The sequence below is a fragment of the Mixophyes fleayi genome, chromosome 9 (genome assembly GCF_038048845.1).
Source record: "Mixophyes fleayi isolate aMixFle1 chromosome 9, aMixFle1.hap1, whole genome shotgun sequence".
NCBI lineage: Eukaryota > Metazoa > Chordata > Amphibia > Anura > Limnodynastidae > Mixophyes > Mixophyes fleayi.
The window spans coordinates 112292017-112318327 of record NC_134410.1 but is presented as its reverse complement, the minus strand read 5'-3'; the positions used below and the strand labels follow the sequence as shown (position 1 = coordinate 112318327).

The 26311-nt window shown below is 40.3% G+C and overlaps 1 protein-coding gene across 1 annotated transcript; it reads left to right on the top strand.

Moving 5' to 3' along the window:
* The first annotated feature begins 759 nt into the window (after positions 1-759).
* Positions 760-10846, top strand: CCNQ (cyclin Q). The gene is made up of 6 exons (XM_075184959.1): positions 760-889; positions 1723-1818; positions 3262-3445; positions 5608-5740; positions 7253-7480; positions 9613-10846. The coding sequence occupies exons 1-6, from the start codon at positions 793-795 to the stop codon at positions 9700-9702; spliced, it is 828 nt and encodes a 275-aa protein (XP_075041060.1). The 5' UTR covers positions 760-792; the 3' UTR covers positions 9703-10846.
* The last annotated feature ends 15465 nt before the right edge of the window (positions 10847-26311 follow it).

The following is a 26311-nucleotide window of genomic DNA, read 5'->3' as shown; positions in this document are numbered from 1 at the left end:
AGTTGTGGCCCCTTGAAGTATAGGGTGAAGCCTTATTTTAGACAAAAACATTTTTGTTGGCCCTATGGTTTAAAAACCAGGACAAACACATCTGAAGGTTTGCTCTGTTAATAATACCCACTCCATACTTCCTTTTTGGTCCCAATAAGGTAAAACAGGTTTAAGTAATTTGGGTTCCCCATGCAGTTAAATCATGTATAAATAAGCACTGTGGGTTAAAGTCCTTATAATTTCTAGATTATTTATCAAGTGCACAGTGAGAGCAAAGTCTGTACCCAAACTGGTAATAAAAAATACAGTTGTTCTTCTCCCAGTGAAATATTTTCAATACATTGAGGACAATCTTTCAACCCTATTCTAATCTAAACCCACCTTGTCCAAGGCTACAAAGTACTCCAGAGATGAACAACTCTAGTTGCTGTAGAACTACAAATCCAAGCATGCCTGGCAGCCAACAGATTACCTCAGAGGAGGTAACATACGGGTCTACAACCCCAATAGTATTGTATATATGAGCCACAGCCATACCAGCTTGTTGCTTAAATTTGGCTCTATACAAGCACTGCAACTGAAGACATTTTTCATCATTTATACTGTACCATTTATAACCCCCTTCTAAAAAGCCGCTTAAACATCGCCAGCCAATCAGAGGTCTTATCCCATGCTCAGCTATAGGCCCGTTCTTTACACATTACCTATTGGGTCTGATCGCAGGCATGGGCGTGGCTACATCAGCCCTGACACTAGAGCACCGATAGACATCCGGTGCAAGCGGTCTCCATTGCGTGGTAAATGGCATGTGAACTCTCTTCTGTCTCTGGGAATGAAGCGCTGGAAAGTGTCCGTCCTTCCCGCAGCTCTCGTCTAGTCACAGCACCCTGTGTATCAGGTATATAGACCATACAGGGAACGTGTGACGCTTCAGCTGCTGTAGGACTACTAGTCCCATAATGCCTTGCCAGCTTGGGGACGGGTACACTGGCAGTGAGTGGTCTCTCAGCAGCTGAAGAGCTACAGGTTTGGTTTCCTAATCCCCCATAAACTGCAACCTTAATGTACACATCAAAATACACTAACTTATATTTATCTATTAATATTTTCTATAGAATGTTTGGTTAATAAGCATTAAGACTTAACAGATCTACTGCTTACTGTGTTCAGTAATTATGTGTTAAGTACCTCCATGTCCCATGCTTGCAGCCTTATGATAATATTTATTTGGCTGCAGACATACACTTTAACTTACTGTCCTGTAATTTCTCACATGGTTGCCAACCATTATTTTACAAAAATTATAGTACATTTTATAATCCATTTGTAAGGAAAAGTGTCTGTAAAAATGCAGTCTTCCTGATGCTACTATAATGTATATATAAGAGGTAAAATCGTTATATTGATATGCTGCTCATTATATTGATATGCTGCAGACTTGTTAACCTGTTTCCTAAGCTTCAGATCCTCTAGATGCTGTTGTAGCTTTCACATTTGAGAACATGCAGTATAACAATAGTATGTTTGTAAACAAATGCTTTCATTTTCAGTAAAGTAGGGAAAGAATAAGACTTAACATGCTGTGAAAATACTGATATTTGCTAAAACACTTTAAAAGTGACACCAGGAAAAAAAAAAAAAAAAGAATTGCACCTAGATCATTTTAATGGCTGTGGCATCATTGGGAAAAAATGTAGAAATCATACTCTTTAATCCTTTTTTTTTTTTAAGGAGTTGGAAAGATGGAGGTGGAGTCCAGCTCTGCTGCGCCATCCGATAAAGCCGTAAAAACACACTTTAAAGTGACGAGATTTATTATGGAGACAGGTGAGCTCTTTAGTATGTTGTATAGCAGTGCTTTTTAAAGACAAGATATAGGGGAATATAATTGTGCATATATTTGGTCCCTGCCGTGCTCATTCATCACAAATGCAATAGACCAGATGAGACAGCCTTATACAGACATGACCAGAGTCTGTCCACAAAATAATCACTTTGCTTGAGAATTATAAGACCACAATTGATCCATCGTTTTTGAGCATGTTTGTAAAATAGCCAAGCGTGTGACCTATATAGAAAACAGTAAGGCAAAAGGAACATTGCGCACGTACCTACAGTGTTTGGTCAATCAGGGTTACAAGCATGTCTTTTGTTTCCGGTGAAACGTTTTCAGGTCATTTCAGGTGGCAAGGAGTTAAAGAGTTGTGACCACAAAGTTCAAATATCAATCTTTTATTGCCAACAAGTAAAAATATAATAATCATACACTTAACTTCGGTAGTTCTCTTAGTAATATGTTTAATCAGCAATTATCTAGCTGATATATGTATATAGACCTATCCCTGCTTTGCCTTGGTTACATCAGCATTTCATAATACACACAATAAAAGTACCAGAACAATAAAATGGAGTTTAGCGGCCATTTTGCTTGACCTGTCACACCAATAAATGGTCTGAACAATTCCCTGATGCTTGTGTGGCCAGCATCACCTGTTTGATGACACTTCTGGAGGATGTGTCATTTTAGTCTTCCTTCTTTGGTTACGTTGGTTTGTTTTTTTTTAAATGAGCATCTTTATTTCTCCTTACTTTTGGTCTTCATCCCTCTCACTGCAAATGGAGGGTTAGGTATACTATGGATGGAGATGATATGGGAGCGGAGCTGGAAAACTTGGGCTTGTGAAATGGTATTGGTTGTGCAATCCTAGATTAATACTACAATATAGTGAGAGGTCATTTGTTTTATTGTAACCTGGAACTCAGATCACCATTCGGATATTATACAGATTCTTCATTCTATGCTTCAATTCTGTCCGTACATTTCAAACCCCCCAGCCCCGGCAGGACAAGATGGGATTCCTAAATTTCACCTTCCAGCTGGGTTTGCGCCTAATCCGTATGCATGTTTGGTATTCCAGTATTTGGGAGCATTAGTTGTTTAAATGTTGTGATAACCTTCTGGTGTTGCACTAATGGGTTCAGAGTAGTTATGGGAAGATTCACTAAGATTATATTTTGGTAGCTGTTTTTGCCTAATTTCCCCTTATAATGTATTAAAATAGAATATATTTGTTTCAGTATGTTGCCAAAAAATTAAAAAAGTTACTATGATGTACAAAGTAATATTGTCCTTATACATAACAAAACTGCTATGTAGAGTGGTGACATTGTGCTAGTACGGTGTTCATCAGAAGTATGACCACTGCAATGTGATGTTTCATCACTGATCGTTTCTGTATCTAGCACTCATTGTAATGTCTTCTGTTGCAGGTGTTAAGCTGGGGATGCAGTCCATCCCTGTAGCCACTGCCTGTACTATTTACCACAAGTTTTTCCATGAGACCAGACTGGAGGACTATGACCCATATCTGGTAGCCATGTCTGCAATTTACCTGGCTGGGAAGGTAGAGGAGCAACACCTGAGGACAAGGGACATCATTAACGTCTGTCACAGGTGAGGACTAACCATTCTCATATATTCTGTTCCATAGACTTCCTTCCTATAGAAGCTAGTATGTTTTTTTGAGATCAAAGAGTGGGTGGAGCTGACAACACTGCAGTAGTCAAGGGAGCTTTTATGTTTTAGACAAATCGGCAGCTGTGTTGATATTCTCTTTCCCAAGTTAGGAAAGGGGGCCGTGGTTTAAAAATAAGCCTGTAGGAAAAATTCATTTTACTTCTACGTCTTTCAGAATAAGAACAAATACTGAGATTGACGCCAGAATAAATAAATTTATAATGCACCAGTTTTTTTTTTTGTTTTTTTTTTAATCGTAGATACATAATGGGATAGTGCACTCTGCACTGTAAATTGCAAGTCACCTAGGAGTTCAGTCAGTAGTTACTAATATTTATTAATATGGTACCATCATATTTCATAGCGCTTTACAAATGACCATTTAATGGCACAAAGCAACAGGCCGTTTAAACAGACCATGGATCTCCGAGGTGACAGCTAATATGCGCAGTAATCTACGGTACTGGGTTACTTATAGTGGACACTGAAGTGATGACATTAGAACTCATCATATATACTCCTTTACTGGAGGTTACACATAGGTTGGCGTAGCTTATGTGTTGTAAGGCTATCCTCACTTGCCCTGCATTGGTCATTGAATACACACCCAATAAACAGGATTTCTTTGTTACCACAGTGCACACACCACAAGCAGCATATTTTGTAGAATCGTATTAACCATAATACCCAAAGCAAAATAAACAGACTTGTCTATATGTCTTTACTATGAAAATAACACTATCTTTTAGATTGTGTCTGTAGAAATATAGAAAGGACATGCCAAAACTCAGAGGTTTTAATTATCATTACCTCCATCTGTACTAAGCAGTCTTCTGTGTGCTGGAGTAAATGCAGATTTATTCACAGAAATGTCACTTTTTGGAAACGTAAGGATTTCTATATCATACAAAGTGCAGGGAATACATGCACATAACTGCGGCATAGAAACAAAGAATTTGGCGGAAGATAAGAACCGCTTGGCCCATCTAGTCCGTCCATTTCTTAACCTATGGTAACCTCAATCCCAATTTGATCCTTAGTACTGTGTAAGGATATCCTTATGTCTACCCCAAGCATGTTTAAATCACTCTAATGTATTAGCCTCTACCACCTCTGATGGGAGGCTATTCCACTTATCCACTACTCTGTGAGGTAATTTTTTCTCTGAACCTACTCCCCTCCAGTGTCAGTGCATGTCCATGTGTTCTAATACTTCTCTTCCTTTGTAGAATGTTTCCCTCCTGCACCTTGTTCTAACCATTGATATATTTGAAAGTTTCTATCATGTCCCCCCGTTCCCTTCTGTGTTCTACACATTTGGATTCATGTTCGCACAGCGGCACATTTTTTAAATTCCAGGGGAATGCAGAGTTTTAGGGGTGCCACGCTCAAGGATAGCACAGAGTCTTGGCATATTAGTTGGTGAGAGGGCTTTTTAGGTAGAACAAAGACAATGCATCTACCATAAAAGCTGAAATGTAAAAATCAGTGCTCCCTCCAAATACCTGTGGCTTAGAACACAACCCAATACTGATATTATAACAAGGGTTCTGGCGGTGTACTTTTAGTCAAAGAGTATACCTGGAGGTGAATGTATCAAGCTGCGAGATTCCGGGGCAGGTTTGTAGAATGTACTAAATAAATGACAGCTAGAATCTGATTGGTTGCTATAGGCAACATCTCCACTTTTCAAACCCGCCTGAAACTCGCAGCTTGATACATTTACCCCCCTGATGGTAATTGTGGATGGCATTATAGAGCTGTGTTCAAAGAACAAATGCTGTAGTAAAGGTATCACAGCCTGTGAAACACAGGGACATTTTATGAGTGGTGTAAAGGAAAAAAAAGCTTTTATAACCAGATTTTAACTCCTTTCTCTAGGGTAGTTTAGAAAATGAGAGCGAACGCCTGGCTGCTTTGGATACCTTTTTACTTTATATTTTCATAAATGTTCCTCGTTTTTCTAAAGACACTTTTTAATCTACAAATAATGGCTTGGATTCCAGGAAAAATCTTCTTGACAGATGGTTCTTCCGCAGTGTAAAAAGCAAAGTGTGACTACTATGTAAGTAATTTGTTTCTCTGTGTTCACCGGGCAGGTATCTGAATCCAGGAAGCGATCCGCTGGAAGTAGACTCCAAGTTCTGGGAGCTGCGGGACAGTATTGTACACTGTGAATTACTAATGCTCAGGCTGTTACATTTCCGTGTCTCCTTCACCCATCCGCACAAAGTGAGTGATTCAGAACAATCTGCTCCTATTTAATAGCAATGCACAATCGGGCCGTGGCCTGTAAACATATATAACAGCATGACTACCTATGTTCCAATAAAGTAATACCGCATGCTTAAGGGTAATATACCTGGGTAGTTCACTTCCACTTGTGACTCGTTGTAAGGTGTATTAAATGTAACATAGATACCCACTGAATTACTGGATGAAACCCATGAACACTTCACAAGATCTATATTCAATTCATTGTCTGCCATCAGTTACGTAAAATATTTTTATATTTATAGATGATTAGTAGATGTATATTTCTGCTTTTCTTATTATTTATACTTTTTTTTTTTCATTTTTCTTAGCATTTTAGCTTTAAAAATGTTTTGCAGAATCTTTTAAATAAGCGGCTACATCTACCCCATAGAATATTTGACACTTTAAAATTTGTAGTGGTGTTTGTTGAGCCTTGTTTCATGTGATATTTTTTTTTCTTATCTTGGTTATGTAGAAGATCTGTTCATTTTATATATTTTATTTTACGCTAGGATCAGCGGTGCTTATTGCAGGCTCTGTTAGTGCTGTGGGTGAGAGGGCATCACCTATGATTCAATTAAGCCTTCTGTACATATGTAGCCTTCAAATAAAGGCTATGACTCACTTTAATCGACACACTTCACCTACATACAGTGTAAACTGCAGCTTTATGGACTAAACCAGTATTCATAAGGCAGTGCAGCCTATAAATTCACAAGGAACTAATTTGCTTTGAGTCTCAGCGATGTGATTGCAGCCTTTCAATTCATGGGGGATTAATGTCCTCAATGTCGTTTCAGCCACATAATTAATATGTGCTTTTTTTTTAACCGTCTCTTTTCTATTTATGGTGGTATTTTCCATCTATTGTCACTGGCTCTAGTATGCAAATGAGGGGGAGGAGACAATCGACAGCACAGGGGCAGCATTAAGAGGTGTTTGCCACCACAGTGTTATGAAGATGTTGATAAGAAAATTAATTGGTTTTAAAATAGTTATGTAGAAAAGTCATCATTTTAATCTCATGACGGTACCAGTGTTTTCTTATGTGGGAAAGACAAACCAACGAAGCAAATATGTCTCGTTGGTTGTGTATTGAGCACGTTTGTTGGGTATTTCAAGACAATAATACTATAGGACACACAAACTACACAAAAGTCAGATATAATACAATCAAGAAGAGCTTCACAGTGGAGAGCACAAGGATTACAGTAAACTAAAAAGCCTTCAACTTTTGAGAATCCATATTATAGCCAATCCAAACGCGCCATATCCTCAAAATCATCACTATAGGTACCATAGCGATGCCTCGCCGATATCACTGGCTCCCAGTGACTGGAAGGGCGACTTTCTCATGCATGTTTATTCACCTCACAAAATGGCTGCCGCTACTTTACCTCAGCCAATCGTGTGGCTCATTTAATATATGGTTTGAATCATTTTGGGTTGGTTATGACTTCACGTGTGTTTTTGTTTTTTTTCCTGCAGTATTTGCTACATTACCTTGTTTCTTTAAAGAACTGGATGAATCGCCACAGCTGGGAACGCAATCCGATCGCTACGGCATCTTGGGCCCTGCTCAGGGACAGCTACCACGGGGACATTTGCCTGCGCTATGAAGCACAGCATATTGCTGTGGCTGTAATATACTTTGCTTTGCAGTGCTACGGGGTGGACGTTCCTGGTAATGAAAGTGCAGAAAATCAGTGGTGGAAGGTAAGGACCATATAGGTGCTATCAATATTTATAACTTGCCCATCTTATCCACAGCAAATACAGAATATGCATGAGCAGGGACGTTTGGGGGATTTGGTTTAAGGAATAAACTATTGAGCTTCATCATCAAGGAAAAAAGTTTTGTTTTATCTCCCAAAATATTACATACGAAAGTTAAGCAAGATGAGTGATTAGCAAAGCTCTCAGAATATCCTTCAAGTGTTAGTTTAACCAGATGAACTGATATTTGGTATATTTTTAAAGCACATATGTGGTATACCTATACAAGCTGGGTGTTGCTATATGAGATATGAGGTGCTTTTCTCTGGTCGCACTTGTCTGGTGAAAAAATGGCATTTTTAAAAAAAAAAAAAAATTTGGACTAATTTCTGATGTATTGTAACAAAAAGCCAGCAGGTCATTATTTTATGGTCAATGCAGAAAGCAGCAGGGCAGCCGTTCCATTTAATACTCCTGGACAGGGCCAGATCTGGGGGTAAATGTATCAAGCTGCAAGCTTCTGGCAGGTTTGAAAAGTGGAGATGTTGCCTTTAGCAACCAATCAGATTCTAGTTATTTTGTAGAATGCACTAAACAAATGATAACTACAATTTGATTGGTTGCTATAGGCAACTTCTCTACTTTTCAAACCTGCCAGAAACTCGCAGCTTGATACATTTACCCCCTGGTGTTTTGGTAGACAATAAGGGACTTATATGTCCCAGGACATGCTGGAAAACAAGAGGTAACTTAATGTATTTCTTTCTAGCAAACCATTTTATAAATAAAATGAAAGAATACTTATTGCATCCATGTTATCGCATGTATAGGTTTCAATGTGAGTTGTGATAAAGAATAAAGAAGATTATATATAACTGTACAGAATTCTCTGGATGCTGTTTACCAGTACACAGTGGCCTCTCAGAGTATGATAATGGAGCAGACAGACACGGTTGATAACTAGGTTGACAGCTAGGTTATTTTGCCCTAGAGTGTTTTATATAAATTTTATTTAAAATGCCGTCTAATAATGACACCGTTATTATTCCAAGGCTGATTAACTGGAGTTATACTGCCGTTTAAAAATGACATGTGTTTCTGTGACACAAACAATCACTACCTGCAAACGGCGAAGGTGACTTCTCGCTGTTAAAATAAGTAGCTGCATCCAGGTTGAAATAACGAACCTCTGCTTCTATCTCTAAACCTGTAGCCCATGTGTAATGTGATTTATTGGTAGTGACAAATTGATATTTTGCAGCTGAAGTCGATCTGTCCTTCCAAGACGGGATCTTGATGTCTTTTAAAATATAAGGCTTTAGGCTCAACCACTGTTTGTTTTATAAAGAAATAAAGTTTTATAATTACCTCTTTATATCCTCTCACCGCATCTACTTTTTACTATCTTACTTTTACAACGGTAGAATATAAATAAGGAATATTTCCCTTTTGGAATTAAGGAATTGGCGGTTAGGCCTCTACCCACCGATGTTAACAGGGGCAAACACAGGATTTGTAGAGGGGGGTTTCCACACAACACCGCCAGTGGGCGTGATCAGCATGCATGGGGGTGTGGCTATAATTTTAGACAGTGCTTGGCTGCTCTCCAACTCTTCCTATCCCCATAATATACATGGGCAATGCTGCATGCACTACTGTTAGGTGCACGCAGCTCTCCCTTTTCAAGCAGAGCCGTGTGAAGCGGGAGCAGGGTCCAGCCACTTCAATTATACAGTGCCCCAGGCTTGGAGGGGGGTTTCCAGGCACTAAGAACCCTCCCCCCCCCTGGTTTGCCTATAATTAATTACACATGCTTTTTACTAGCCTTTTTAGTGTTGCTATAAACACTAGCACTGTTACTAGTATTGCGATGGTCTTCTGTTTCCGTTCTGGTATTTGGAACCTATCCATGTGTGTTTATCATGGGTAAAACAATTTGGGGGAGCCTAGCTGAAGCACCAAATGAGTGTACGCCATACGTTAGTTTCCAACAAATATCAAACACATTTGCGTCTGATATGTTTATTCACTAGTGCTAAAAGGGCCACACCAATGGGTAACCAGGCTTTACGGTGTGTTTTGTTATGTCAACATCAAATCACATATATATATATATTTTTGTTTGTTTCTAGGTTTTCAGCGAAGATCTTACAAGAGCAATCATTGATAACATAATATCAGACCTGATACAGATATATACTATAGACACCGAAATACCTTGACTTCGCTGGGGTCACTTTTTTTTTTTTTATGCCTTGGACCTACCTGGACTGTATGGAGACAAGGGGCGAATTCCATTCTTGTATCAAATTTTGTTTGCAAGAGCTATTGAGTCTATTTTGTCATCTTTGTTTACGCCACTTGATTTCTGACTTTTTAGTAACATGTTTGTTATATTTATTTCCAAAATGGATTTTTTTGTAGCGCACAAAGGACATCATGGAAGACATTCTTAGTTTTGGGTATTGTGACCATGTGAGGGGAACAGGTGCCATCTCCTGGGGTAGATGGCAGCAAAACAGCAGCAATCAGTTACATGAATGCAGGGTTTTTGGTGTAACTGGCCTCAACCAGTTTAAGTAGCAGAAACAAAGTAAACAAAACATAAATAAAAACCTTGCCTGTCCGGCACTTACTTAAACATTTGTGGAGACCCTCTCTCCTGTGCAGGACCTTGTGTCCCAGACACATACAAAACACAGTAATATAGTTGCTTACTACAGCAGTGTCTCTCAGGAGGCATCCAAGGACTGAGACAGATTGAGGCAGAGCTGCAGCCTTTTGCAGCCATCACTCAGGTGCAGCTCCTAATTAGTCTGCTGTGAAGCTGCAGACCAGAAGACCTGGACTTGGGCTTTGTATGGAGCCCACCCTGCTATCTTCCTACAAAACACCAGGGACCCTTACCAGTTTTTTCTGAAGCCGAAGACTCTTTTGGAATCTCCTTCCAATACAAATCAATCTCCCTGGGTTTAAAAGCATGTAAATCAGACGGTCTGGGACATGGATACCTGCCAATCAAGCACGTGTCTGTCACAGTATATTTTGTTACACAAAGGAATAAACATGGATATATTCTCTCAATGCAGTGGTGATTTGACACTAATATTGTATCTTGACTTTAATGGTTCACATTTAAATGATGTGGGTCATTGAAATAAATGGTATCTGCATTTTAGGCATTTAAAACTTGTGGGAACATGCTAGGACAAGTCAGTGTTGTCCTCATTACTCTAACCATGTGTTAACTTTATTTAAAATGCTTGTTTGTCGTTCGATGAACTATTTTATCCATGTGCGTTTATCGTGTACTTTCATTGGAAACTGTTTTGCTTGTTATATAAATTAATTCTCATATAGCAGAAATGATTGTCTCCATGTAAACAAGTTCTTACCTTTTGTAGAACACAACTGCTTTGTAAAGGCCCGCCAATGTGGTGTCTTTATAACCATACCACCTCTTCATTGACATCACCCCTGGGCTTCCCCTGACCTAAAGTGAACGTAATCATTTACTCACAGTGGGCCTGATTCGTTAAGGAAAAGTTAAGCAAAAAATTGAGTAAGTTTTCTGGACAAAACCATGTTACAATGCAGGAGGTGCAAATGATTTTTTTTTATTTTGCACATAAGGAAAATACTGGCTAGTTTTTCATGTAGCACACAAATACTTGATAGCTTATTTGTACACTGAAATTTAAAGTTGATCTAGGACATTCCCTACTCCAACTATAAATCTACCCTCACATTTTAAGTTTACCTCCCCCTCCAATGCAACATGGTTTTGCCTTGCTTACTTATGCTTAACTTTTAATGAATTAGGCCCAGTGTGGCCAGCCAGTTTGTGAGCGAACATGAACACAGTGCTTCAGGGTTGTCACTAATTTTTCTTGAATAGATAAACTACCTTCAGTGTTGGATTGGGTATGTAGGCCTTGCAGAGACCAATGTACAAACTGATAATATTTTGAATATATTTAATGTGAAAGATATTTTATACCACAAATACACAATTATCTGCAGTATGGTCTTTGAAACTTGGTTTAATGATAGAGGGTTTTCTTGTATTGATCATACTATAGAAATTGTTGGAAAGTTGAACGCTAATCTCAGCGTACGTAATTCAGCCCGTTAAATCAAGTAAGTATTAAAAGCTGCGGATTCTAAGACGCTTTATAAATAAACATGATGATGTTATAAGCGGTCAGATGAGCTGTGAAAGGAAGTCATGAATGTCATATAATATTCTTTTGATTATTTGTTTAGAAACTGAGACTGTGAAAAATATGTAAAAACAAATAAACGTGTAATAACTGAAATATAGATTTACTGAAAATGTAAATGGATAAAAGGCAAATTAGTTGTGATATAAAACATTAAAAAGTGGAAAACACCTACAAGACCTACTATGGGTCCCTAAGCCTTGGCGTCCATCTCCATCTGAACTCCATAGACTTATAAAGGACGCGCTACTAGTGTGGGATAAGGCTTTGAAGTCTACAGGAATTATGACCCACCTCTAACCTCTCTATTCTAGCCCTGACAAAGCTCATTCCAGATCTTCACCTTAATACATGGTTCGCTAAAGGGGTCACCACTGTTAAATCATTGTTTTCAGACCAAACTAGATTATCCTTTTCGCAACTACAGGAACAGTTCCATATAGTAAACCAGGACTTTTATAAATATCTGCAGGTCCGACATTCGTTAACCTCACTACGATCTCAACGGCTCTCCCTACAGCAGCCTCCTTCACACATCCATGCTAGACTAACGACCGGGGCAAATAGGGCAGCCATCTCTTTCTGGTATACATTCCTCACCTCTGGGGGTGAACTAGTGAAGCTCCCATTTCAATGTGCCTGGGAAAGAGACCTTGGCTTAGTACTAGACGAGAATCAATGGGACCAAATCTTTCAAAATACACATAGAATGTCTAAGTGTTTGAACCACTCCGAGATGTTCTATAAATTACTCCATAGACTATACCTGACCCCTGATAGGCTCCATAAGATGTGGCCAGCACAATCTAAAACTTGTTGGTGGAACTGTGGTGGGACGGGAAATATCACGTACACGTTCTGGAGATGCCCCATTGCCAATAGTCTGTGGACTGCAGTATATGCAGTAGCCCAGGTTATTCAGACCTCAATTCCTTTTACCCCAGAGGTGGCACTTCTACAGTTATTTTCACCGCAGTTTTCCTTGGGAGAGCGATATGTTGCTGGTCATATATTTATAGCAACTAGGGCAGTGATTGCCCAAGCAAAGGTAATATTTAAAACTCAATTAAGTTGTGATATGGAAACTTTAGGCATCCCATACTCTTCCGCTGAATCCTCACCTCATATGATTTGGTTCATATGGAACGATTATATAACTCAGCGCTTGGCCCCTCAAGATACTGTTAATGCACCAATATCTCCCTCGTAGTAATAGCTCAACATGAGTAAATGTGATGATAACATGTATAATGCCATAGGACCACCAAAGTATACAATGTAAATGTTGGAACCATTTGTGTGTGCGTTCACCTCACCCTTCCTAACTCCCCTCCTTTCCTTCTCCGCCCTTTTACTCAATTTTTGATTTATTTTCATTTATACTATGTAAACTGTAAATTACAATAAAAATTATTATTGATAAATAAAAAAAAGTGAAAAACAGCGAGTAGTCTATTAATTCTCTATGTGGGGAAAACCGTACAATGGACTATGGTCCTTTGGTTTGGCCTCTCACTTCAAACATCTTAATGCACGGCACAATCCAATCTAAAGCTTGTATGTATAAAACTTACTTAAAATGTTATTGTTTATTTATAAAACTAACAAGGTTCAATGACATGAGACTGAAAGATAAAGATTGCCAAAGGAGTTCACAACTTAAGAGGTGTGGGGAACAATTGATGCATAAGATAGCGGAATAAAAGATGTAACTGTTGTTGGGCAAAGTGTCAGGCTACTGGAAGTCAGAAGCATTATCAGCCACCAATATTAAAGTAGTCATTGGCCTGTGCATTTTCTGGTCATGTGATTGGTTTGAAATGAGGAGTGACAGCGGAAGACTGCAGCTGCTGCCACCAAAGAGGCCAGAAATATCACCAAAGGAGGAGTTCGGCTGCCCATTGGTGCTTCGTCTATCACGTCGTCCAGAGGAGGGTGCATAGCTATAGTCCTGTAAAGATTGTGGCTGTGGCCATTTTTATTTAGGAAGTGCCTCAGTGTAAAATCCCTGCACAATCTACCAGGAGACACTTATATGTCCACTGAGTGAATGACAAGGGACAAGCCCACCTTCTGATTTGTGCCCACTGAACACATGACAAGGGACAAGCCCACTTTCTGATTTGTGCCCACTGAGCACATGACAATGGACACGTCCACTTTCTGATTTGTGCCCACTGAACACATGACAATGGACACGTCCACTTTCTGATTTGTGCCCACTGAGCACATGACAATGGACATGCCCACCTTCTGCTTTGTGCCCACTGAACTTACATTTTCTCATGATTATTATCAGTGTCTATAATACAGACATAAAACCATAAATAATATATAAATAAGTGGTGGCTGTTTGTTACTCCTTACTGGCTGTTTCTATTTGATGTTTTAGTTATTCATCCTGGAAAAAAAATATCAAGATAAAAAATCAGGTATGATGACGATGAAGAGAATTGTGTTGCTGCGGAGGAGAAGAGGTTGAACATGTCAGAAGAAAGGAAGAAAAAATATGGGACATCTTTAGTACTTTGTTATTTGCAAGAGTCGGGAATACAAATGGAAGCAAGAACATAGTCAGAACCTTAGGGGCAGGCCCATATCCTTCAGGAATGTGGCCTATGTTATTATTTTAATCCCAACTGAAACAAAGTTAACATGCAATGGAGATAAAGACATTGTGACAGTGAGAGGAAGGTGCAGTGGACAGAAGAGACATAGGCAGCAGACATGGAACAAGAGGTCAGCAAACAAGAGATGTGAAGAAGAGAAAGGAAGTAAGTATGAGGTAAAGGAGAAGGGAAGACTTCCTGAGGCAAACAGACAGCCAGTAGAAGAGACAATGGAGAAGATATTTAAGACCATGGATAAAGCTAGTAGTATGATATGGGAGGGCAAAGTGAAAAATAAGAAAAACACAATGGAAACCTCAATGCTGGAAGTGGGGGAGAGCCCCAACACTTTGGAAACGGCAAGCTTTGTAGGACAAATAGCTGAGCGCGAGGAATGTTTTATGTGTGTGTAGTCAGTATTAAGTCTGAGGGGTATATTTACTAAACTGCGGGTTTGAAAAAGTGGAGATGTTGCCTATAGCAACCAATCAGATTCTAGCTGTCATTTTGTAGAATGTACTAAATAAATGATAACTAGAATCTGATTGGTTGCTATAGGCAACATCTCCACTTTTTCAAACCTGCAGTTTAGTAAATCTAGCCCTGAGGTGTGTGGTGTGTGCAGAGAGTACTAGTGTAAGGGGCACAGACCAACAGAGGGGCCCACTGTGACCTTCATGCCCTGCTCTGTTATATTACTCTTATCAATATCAAACACAGCCTCATCACTGCCAGAACATGTAAAGTTCTCTTAGCACATGAAACCAGCACCCATAGTTTTATTAAGAGCTTGCCCCTGGGTGTTCATTTTCTATCTATATACAGTAGATCATTATTAAGAACTGTGGTTAAATTTACTGAAGACCTAAATAATCTTGCAAGTTAAAAATATGGACACCGCCGCGGCTCGCTCTCTGCTCTGCCCCGCGTCCCGTACGTCTCCTTGACGACCTGGACGTCACTTCCGGGTCCAGCCCAACCGTTGCTAGGGCAACGGTCGGATGCCAATCCCTGCAGTGCCGCGTCCCAGGAAACGGAGGGCAGCCGGATACGTGCGCAACTAATTCACTAGCCTGTGGGCTAATTAATGTCCTCGTTGTTTAGGCATACGCTGAGGGTGATTTCAGTGCTAGGCTCTGATTGGCCACATTCACTATTTAAGGCAGGGAGGGCTTAGCCTCCCTGACGGTTATAGCGTCCTAGTTCTGAACTGTTGCTGACCTGCTCTGGATATATGAATTACTGTTTACCCGTTCTGACCCCCTGCCTGTTTCTTGGACCTTGCCTGTTTGCCTGTGACCCTGACCTCTGGCGAGTTATCTGACTATTCTACCGTGCTAGTGACCCCTGACCTCAGCTTATGTTTGACCATCCATTACCATCTCTGCTGCCTCCAGGCCTGCCGCTGCGGTACTGTATAACGAACCTACACTACATTGGAGCGAACTCCTGGGGGCATCCGAGTACCTGTGAGCGCGTCTACCTCTACGGGAAAGACGGCTGCTATAGGTGAAGACCGCCGTCTGTCAGTTCTGCAGGTTCGTTATCTGACCAGGCAGCCTAACAAGTACTTCATTAAATGATGATGGAATATAAAAAAAGGTTGCATTATTATTGCTAATATTTCATTGAGTGCAATCACTTCTTGCTTTAAAGTTAAAATATACCATCAAGTCAATATAGTAACAATAGTAGCACAATATTTTCAGGTCGCTTTCTAGTCATGTCTTATGGAACATAAAGGTAAGAGTTGTGTGGCTGGATCGCTTATGAATAACTTATTGAATAAATATATTTAAATTATTAGCGCAGTGCGCTAATTTATATCATTGCAAATGTCACTGAAATCCATGAGAACCTCCTTGTGCTCTGAATCCTGTCCATGACAATGTGATTGTAATATATATGTGGACCTCTTTGATTGTACTACAGTGTCATTGTCTGCAAGAAAGAGGAACCTGCAGCAGGTTGATAATCCTTTATCTTGGATACCGTATTTCCCCATGTATAAGACGCACCTTTTTCCCCAAAATTTTGGTTCTAATAACTGGGTGCGTCTTATACAGGGGTAGTAGCACTTACCCTGTCAGATGACTCCTCTGTCCGGTAAAGTCTTCTCTCTGTCTGATCCTGATGCTGGAAACCCGATTAAGGTCCCCTCTTCGATGTCCGGATGTCCTTTCAGGACCTCAAGGTCCTGAAAGAATTGTCAAGGTCCTGAAAGGGCATACGGACATCGCAGACAGGACCTTAATCGGGTTTCCAGCATCAGGATCAGACAGAGAGAAGACAGAAGACTTTACCGGACAGAGGAATCATCTGACAGGGTAATTCAGAATTCACTATAGCGTTGTCTCTCCTCTGTATAAGCTGCACAAATACTCTGTGAAAAAATTGAGGATAATGTTTATCCTCAATTTTTTCACATGATTTATATAGGTGCGTCTTATACAGTGGAGCGTCATATACATGGGGAAATAAGGTATATTAAAGTGACCAGGAAATATTTGAGAGGTTAAGCAACAAACTTGTATTTAAACTAATGTTATCAAAGTGTTAACATTTTCCACGTTGTAAGGAATGAATTTGCTAAACACTTTAGACCTGATTCAGAGTAGAACGCAAGCGTAGGCGTAACTTGCAATTGAAAAAGTCTCACGTAAGGGAATTTTATACAAATTCCTGAAAGTCTGTATAACTCCCAAATCAGCAGCTTTTACAAAGCAGCAAATTTCCTAAATCCGTTTCAATCTGGCTATCGAATAAACCATTTACTGGTAATAACCCTATTAATTATCTGTAATGAAATTTAGTGGGAAAACAACATGGTTGGTTGGTGCAACATTCTTAGATTTTACAAAATCTTTTGACCCTATAAACAACCAATGTGTCCCAGACCAGTGTATGTCAATCTCTGGCTCTATCTCCAGCCTCATCGATACCTATGGGCTCCCTCAAGGCTCTGTTCCAGGGTACTGCAGTCTTCCACATGTATATATGACTTTCCCACAGTTCATAATCCAGCTTTTATGTATATTGAGGCAGATGATACATACGATCTTGTATGTGTATCACAAAAATTGTACTGACGTTAAAAACGTACTGCATTCTCATTTCTCACAGATGGAATATTGCACCAATTATACATGCCAAATCGTTACAAAATAAGCTCCGCCCCGATCTACCCCAAATGATAATTGTGGACACAGCTACACCCATTTATGTATAAGCCCCACCCCCTTTTAGTCTGGAAATCAGGACAGTTGGGATGTATGAAAATTTCAAACCGAAAACAAACTGTATTTAAACGCTGATAAAACACCATCCATGTTACAGAGGGTAAACTTGGGAAGTGTATTACACCTATCAATGATTAAGAGCACACTCCATACTAATCTGACATCAGTGTAAAAAATATAAATATTTGGGTTTATGGTTTGATCATAAGCTTTTGTTTGGTTTGCATACAGACACCCTGGCATCCAAACAGAGCTTGTTGTATAGAAATAGTCCCATGGACAGAAAGTGCATCGCACAACTGATGCTAAAACCTATTATAAACTATGGGGATGTAGTTTATGATACAGCCCCCAAAATTCACTTTTGAAAGCTTGATACATTTTATAACTCAATCTGCCGTTTTGCCTGCGCAACTTCATAACCCACCATTGTGACCTGTTATGAGATCTATGCTGATTCTTCCTGGAATCCAGACTGATTATTCCTGGAATCCAGACTGATTCTTCCATATGCACATGGCTGATTTATCCTTCAAAAGTTTTCTGTATCAATTACCCAAATACATGCACAGACTTCTTACCCCGGCAGAATTCAGCACTTACCAGCTAAGAGTTACATCCAGAAGCCAATGGTTCCTAATTTCAACAAGAAATCTGCCCATCTCTGTCTGCTCCCACCTAGCTCCCAATTTCTGGAATCAACAACCTGAGTCACTTAAATCTGCCACCTGTCTGAGATCTTTCAAAACCTCTGCCACTCGGTTCTGTAAGAAAGTCTGTGATTGTAATGCTTAATGTTCTCTACCTGTAACCATGTCACAACTGTATATAGATGTACCCAAAACATACCTCAAAACTAAAGGTGAGTATCGGGGGATGGGGGGATTTGATTCAGAGAGATGTACAGTAGGAGCCTTGTGGGGTGTTCAATACCTAAAACATTGCTAAGTTTTGCTTGCACCTCTATATAAATAAAAGACTGATTACAGGACTTTATATATGAGATTTCTCTATGCAAATTTAGAGAAGTATTATATTCTGTGCTTATAATATATTGATGTATGAAGCTAGGGTACAAATGTATTGGCATTTCATACAGCTGTTTCACCTCAGGCCCCTCCTACTGATTCAATGATGTAATGTTGCATTTTGACCTCATCTGGTGATGTCACTATGAAGTGGGAACATTATATAGGTGAAGCAGAGTCTAGTTACCAGTCACTAGTGTTTGCTTATGCTAGCGTGTATCGTATGTACTTCCCAAGTGACAGTATGCAGTCAAAGAAGGACTGGGAGACGCTGATTGCCCTGCGGAACACCTCCAAGGGAAAACTGAAATACCATACAGACTGGAATCCAGAGGAGTTGGATCGATTGATTGGCAAAAAGGAAGTGGATCATCACATCTCCAAAAAGTTAATGAAGAAGGAAGAAATGTCGCTAAAATTGAAACAGCAAAAATTCACACAAGCAAAAGGAATGAATAATTTTTTTGAAGAACGACAGTGGATGGTAATTAAGGATGAACACCACAGACGGAAGACGGATATAACTGACCGGTTTGGTAGGACATTTACTAAAATGTCCGAAAAGCAGCTGACACAGTATAAGGAAATGATGGCAATCCAACAGAGAGAACAGAAACAACAAGTTAAAGCACAACTGAAGAAGGGCCTGAAGAAGACCTTAGAGCACCATCAGATATTGAAGAACGTGGTTCATTACAGAGCAAAGCTCTTCAGCAGCCAGGATCCTGGGAGCATATTAGAGCGCTCAGTGCTGGAGATGCAGATGTTGGCCAGTGCTATAGGGCAGGAGGCGGGTGCTGCTGAGAGGAGGCGGAAAGCTGAAGAGATGAGAAGATGGTATATATAAAGGTATTGTCGCTCTAGATTTATTTAAAAGTACTATTAACTCTTTAATACCCAATCAATATTTAAATTAATTTACTAAATGTTCTATTTCTACAGATATCAGGTGCAAAACAAAGAGAAATAGAGAAAGAATGTCACGTCGCCGGGACCCTCTTGCCTGCGTCCCGGCCGTCGCTATGGCGACCGGGACGTCACTTTGCGTTTGCGGTACTGGCTGCTGGGGTTCCTAACAAAGAAGCTGTGTTTGGCTGTCACAAATACATTTAATTGAAATAAAAAGCAGCAAAATGTCTAATGATAAACTCAATAAAATATTTTATGTGATTCTAAAATTGTTGTGTGTGCACTTCGATCATTTATTTCTCACGTTCTTTGATCAGAGTTAGAGGGTTATTACACCTTGAATATATTTTATGTTCCCCTTAGTTATTATTCTGATTTAGATCTCCCTGCCAATAATCAGTAACATACCATACATAGGTTCTGATAATGACATACTGTCCTTATGATTCCCGGTCACTCATATATCTCGTTTATTCCCTTCAGATCAGTGACTTGTTTAAATTGATATCTCTAGAAGTACTCAAATGTCCTTTGATCTGCATTAAATCTTTATATGGCAGTGCAATAATACTCCCTCTAATATCTTAGAAGAGATTACTGCCGGTTAAAATACCCGTCTCTCTGCGTCAGTTTCAATGACGGGGGTGATTTGCTAACTGCCTATTTCAGCACTAACTAAAGGTTTGGGCAGTATTGTTTTAAAAGTCAATCAGATTAAGCTGGCAGGACATCGTTCTTGGTTCAGCATATTGTATAGTATAAATTATAATTATGATCAGTATTAAAGTAATTTCATAGTTTTTCAATAAGCATTGTCTGAGCGATTGCTTGTGTTTTCAAAGCACAAAATGTAATTTATTTAGCAGATGCAAAATTTAGCAGTTCAATACATAATTATAATACAGTACAGCCAATATCAAATACATACATACCGCGCCCGCATGCGCTCGCTGAGCTGCGCTCCACTGGTACCAGCTTACAGTACTTCACTCCATTTCGCTGTTAGCTTTTTCGAGGCGAACAATAAAGCAGCCCCCATCCTTTCCAATCCATTAAAATGAATGAATATATATAATTAATAAATTAATAAAGAAATAATGTATGAATTTATATATACATGTACTTATCCACATATAAAAAATAAAAATTATGCATGGTGTAGTTATCTGTATATATATTCTGCATTTATGGGTGTATGTCTGTGTGTCTCTATATGAGTGTATATGTGTATGCATATACATAGGTTCAGTGTTATAAAGGTCAGAATGAATGGAGTTATTGATGTTTTAATGTGGAAATAAAATAAATGTCATAATGCATGCCGGTGCTGATGACGTGTATCCGGTGAGTGTGACGCACGCAATGCATTTTCTCGACACAACCCGCAATGGGTCATTTTAGCACTGGGCCGACTCCTTAGACACAGAGCAGGGTCCACACACTCCAATGAGGCATTTACATGCTCGCCTCTCTTAGCTGGATATCATCAAACCTCACTAATCATGCTGCCGCACATTTTGAGTCTCAGGGTGGTCCATGGGTAAATAGTCTATTACATCCCTAATAATAGGTATCTGGATAGAGGCTTATAAATCTTCCCCAGAGTCGGATGATAGGCTTTTTTTTATATTTTGCAGTGGCCTACATAGAAATTGGATCCACGGCCGGCTAGAACATGCTTCGTTCTCTCCAGAAGTCCTTTTACTTATGAGAAGGAATGATTATCATGTCTGTATGGCAACCGCTGGGTTTTTACAGATGTAGCAATCGGTTCGGCTTTTATGAGACCCAGTAGAGTCTATGTGCTAGCAATGAGATGACGTTTTCTACACATGGGCGGTCCTCACCATGGGCAAACTGAGGTATTCAGCTTTGCGCCATTAGCACTAAGGTGTTTGAATTGAGTGGAATATTTCATATGCTTACATCTACATACGCACCCCTCTTTACTTTATCTCTTGACAATCATTCTGTACTTTTCTTAAGCATATTGCAAGGCTCACACTTACACTATGTGGTTTTACACAGACGAGTTTAAAAGTGCATTTAACATCATTTATTTACGTCATTCATTTTTAAAGTGTGGGTATCGGAGGCAGGTAGACTAGGTCCCGTCTGTTTAATGACTCGCTGGTTATGGGGCATTTCTAGTCTACAAGACTGAGACTATGCATGGGGCTTTTATACGTAGACTCAGGTCTAGCTTTGACCCCACGAGCCAGTGAACGTCTTTTTTTGCTCCCTTAACCTACAGGTACCCTAGACTGAATTTTATTTTGGGGGAGTGTTGTGCCATGATTTCAGGTGGTGCCATTAAAACGTGAGCATGCCCAAGTTCAGTTCACTTTACCCACTACACCACGCATGTAGAGTAGTAGCACTACCTTCAGGGGTTTACCAGGCTTACGGTTTTCCTGAGCAGGTACCGAAGGCTGTCGAGCTCATTAGTTAACATTCCAAGGCCCTTTAATGATTTGCTGCAACACAGGATTTAACTGGTGCTGATGTCGGCATTGCAGACATGTTTCCTGGGGTTATGCCACCTATACTGATTTCGTTCAGGTATCTTTTATAACATACAGTTGTGCATATAATGTTAGACTGGGTAGCGTTCTGAGGTGCTAATTTGACCCACAGCAATATATATGCTCGCTTGCATTTGCTGGCCCGTTAAATTAAATGATACATGCCGATTCAGTGTTCCTACCTAAATTTCAATTCAATTTTTATCGAAACGTTCCTTGGAATACATGAGTCTAGACCTGGCCTGTTACGGCACCCACTCCTTTAGGTTCGGGGCGACTATTGCCGCAACGAGGTGGGAGCTTCCATCGCAGCCATGAAACACCTGGGTAGATGGAAGTCAGAAGCCCATACAACCTACATGCGACCTAGGTGATGCAATGTTTCATGCAATTTTCCTCCCCTCTCCCTCCTTCGGCAACCCAGGGTTTGGCTGCTCATCACTTTTAGCGAGGGTATGAAGGAATTTTTCCCCTTTTTCTCCTCGGATCAAGGCCTGATTAGTGGTGAGCCTCCGGGGTTTTATGGGTTTTCACCTTCATATCGGTTACCGCACCCCCAACCATGATCCCTGCTGTTCCTTTCCCGTGGGACCTGTATGTTGGTGGCGGACGGTACCTGGACGGCTTTGATGGCGCTCTGATGTACATTACTCTGTTTGCTTCTAGGAAATCGTGTGAAGATACATATATGGGTGATCGGACACTCATATGTGCACTGGGCGTCCAGGCACCTGACAACTGGTCTGCATTGGCGCGCCCTGTAGTGAGATGGAAAGGTAGGAAGGGTTTTAGATTTCCGGCCCTTATGCCTTTCTTATCGTTAGAGATGGAAAAGGCTGGTCTCCTGGACATATTGGTCCCTCATTTAGCGGGTAACAACCTGGGGAATGGTAAGTACCTTGAGTTAATCATATGCTGGTCAGACGTAAAACCCAGGCTCACCTGGCGAGGTCAGATATCGGCCCCCATGATGCGGGGAGTCATTAAGAAACTGAACGGGTCCACGGGACACGTGGTATGGCCATTAGGAGGTTTATGCATTAATCACCCCTTCATCACCTCTGACCAGAAACACCTATATAGAGCGGATGGCGTCCACCTCACAGGGGAGGGTTTATATTTTTTTATAAAGCAGATTTATTGGAGGTTGAGGGTGGTAACGAGGTCACTTGGTGCGCTGATGGCCGTTAGAGGACTACAGCTTTGGCAGAAGGGTACTTGTGAGTCGGCGACTAATTCATACAGTGCTATCACTGATTGGCCGCAAGTCACTGCCCTCTTTGAAGTACTTTGGCTCTTAGTCCCTTTGTGAGGGCGACACCTTGTCCTGCTTTGTGTGGGCACGTCATTGTGAGTCCAGAGGAGGTGTAGTCATGACGACCCAAGATTTAGCACCAGCCAATAGCAAAGGATTAAATCCTCGGTCCAGTTAGTGTCAGAAGGCCATACACTGTTTGGTTCTACTATTAGTTGTAGCTTACTTACAACTTGCATTCTCTGCCACCATGTCTTGTTTAAAATAAACTGCAATCTATTAATTTTCCAACAAATCTGGTGTCCATGTTTTTATTTTAGCATTGGTTTAGTTAAGACTTAAAGTGGGAGTGAGGTTTGGTGCAGTGAAAATGATGCATCTACATTCTGCAGTATATGATGTACTTGTGTAACCTTGTGTTGACTGTGCTACATAGAAAGATAATGAGATGGTGGGAAGAGGGAAATGTCTGGTTAATCCAAGAGGGGACAAAGAAGAAAGCCCTACCTTGTGTTTCAGAGACTAATTCCCTCCTGAGTGTGGACACAGTTATACATGAAGGTTCTGTATAACAGACTGAACAGGCTTCTGCCTAACTAGGTCCACTAGGATCAGGTGGGGTTTGTCCCACCCAGGGAGACAAGTGAACATTCTTTAGGAGCTCTTAGTTTAACTAAAAATGCTAAATGTTATGGTCTCCCTATAGCTTACATCCAACATGGAGAAACCAGAATTATAGACTAATAGAACCACTTGGAAAGTAGAAGTTGGGTTATGCTTATAGAGGCATAAGGTTTTAGGCATAAGGTTTAGGCTAAGTCTAACCTTTTGGTCAGAGAAGATGCTAAAGTCTGGCTGCTCTCCATGTCTCCTAACCAGGCTTATCTTGTGGTTCTAGGACTCAATTATTACATATGGGGTTTTCTCCCCTCCCACCTCGCCTCAACTATCACTTACTGGTGTTAGTCATTTTCCTCCAAACAGGGAATAGAACAGAGGGCTCACTCCTGCTCCATCACATTCTAGAAGGTAATGCTTATGTCTCTGACCTGAAGGAAATATTTGGCATACATCCACTGGATCATATAAGATATACTCATTTGCAACATTATTTATCTTATCTTGTAAACCATCCACAGGGAAATGAAAAGTTGTCCATTTTCAAATTATTATGTCCCACAAACTGTGCCTCTAAACACTGCCTATAACATTACAATGTATTCCAAGCTCATGAGTCCTTAGGATAGTCAGCATACATCTATGATTGGGAAAAATAAATGGGTATTACTTTTTTGGCTTTCCAGAAGCAGAGGGTCCCTTACCTTGACCATGTATCCCCCATTTAATAACAGCGCCACCTACTGTCCCTCCAGTGTAGTCACTCAAATAACATTAAAGGCTAGATTTACTAAGAATCGTGTTTAGTGGTGGTTTGAAACCGCCACCCATCGCCGGCGGTTTATTGGTTCAAACCGCCGCATTTGCTATAGGGCGGCTTGAGGCTTCAATTTAAAACGACTGGCGATCTATGGCAGATTGAAAAAGCTAAACCGCCGGCGGTTTTGTCCAAACCGGTTTGGATGAAACCATCAAAAAGACAGGACAGGACAGTGTTAATACCTGCTTCAGAATGGCTTGATAGCTTAAATGTGCTGTTTGAACTATTTTGCCATTCAGAACATTGATAGTTTTTAGGTCATTGATGTTTTTACTTTGCATACCCATCTCAACCATTAATATGTTGTGCATATTGCTTGTACAGTCACTTCCCAAAGCAGACAGTTAGTTTGCTCAGCAGACAAAAAGTTGCATTTGTTAAAAAAATGCCACTACTGGGGGTAAATGTATGAACCTCCGATTTCTGCAAGTCGCCAGAAATCGGCAACTTTGCAGTGAAAATTTAAAGCGGCGATGGCTTGTAAAGGAAAACCATCGTCGCTTTAAATTTTACCTACACACAAGTTGCATGCTTTTTAAATACAGAATTTACGTCGAAGTTGCGTTCAGACATGAATTAGGCCCGTGTATTTACTTACTGTTTTGCCTAGTACAGAATGTTCCATAAGGTAGGCATAGTTTTATGCTATTTGCAACGAATTTGAGCAAACATACGAAGTTGTAACTCATATTTGCCTGAACTGTGACATTTTTACACCTGTACCTTACCACCAATGACATAAGGCTAGCCCCTTGCCATTAAACCATGCCCACAAGCCAATGTATTGTAAGACTATCTCAGTACATTATGGTGAATACGTTTTTGGAGTATAAAGGGTTTGTGAGACTGGGGCATGGGGAAGGGAACTTTATATAAGCTAAATAATATACTGTCATTATTTTTTTACATGCATTCGATAATGTTTTGCAAAACACAAAAAGGATGTAAACTTGGGTGGAAAACCCCCCCAACTAAAATAGTACACGCTGTGGGGGTTCTTGCACCCAAGTGTTTTCTGTGGAGGGATTGGTGGTCAACTCTGTAGCCAGTTATGAAGTGGGAGTATTTAATAATGTGTGGAAAAGTTGTTCTACTGATGGAATCATCTTCTCTCCAGCAAGATTTCAGTCACGCTAACCAACTCTCCCGGAATGTCTGGGAGACTCCCGAAATCCAGGTAGGTCTCACGGGAGAGCAGGCAAGTCTCCCACATCCTGCCAACTTTCTAGTGAAATGGGCAACCAAGTAATTTTGCCCCCCGCCACCCCACCCAGGGGCCAAATGTTGTGATTGACCATGCCCCATACCTTCTGCCCTCCCTCGACACCCTCTAACCGGCATCTCCCGGAGCTCCATCTATCAAAGTAGACAAGTATGATTTTAGGATTTAATTGGGCTGCTTGCCTTAATAGTCTCTGGGACCCAGCCCAGGCTAGCCCCAGTAACACGGTGCAGGATGAATATATGGATGTTCTAATTTGTACTAGAAGTATCCCCTTTGTTCTGGAGAGACTTGTAAGGGTATTTTTTCCATTAGTAAAATATGCAGACTCCCAATGTTATATCATACAGCAGCCATGCCCCTTTTATTCTTTAAATAGCAAG

Bases quoted from the DNA above. Each gene is read 5' to 3' on its own strand.
- CCNQ (XM_075184959.1), top strand. From the start codon at position 793: ATGGCATGTGAACTCTCTTCTGTCTCTGGGAATGAAGCGCTGGAAAGT. The intron at 890-1,722 runs GTATATAGACCA...TTTTTTTTTAAG, and splicing joins CACAGCACCCTGTGTATCAG to GAGTTGGAAAGATGGAGGTG. The intron at 7,481-9,612 runs GTAAGGACCATA...GTTTGTTTCTAG, and splicing joins CAGAAAATCAGTGGTGGAAG to GTTTTCAGCGAAGATCTTAC.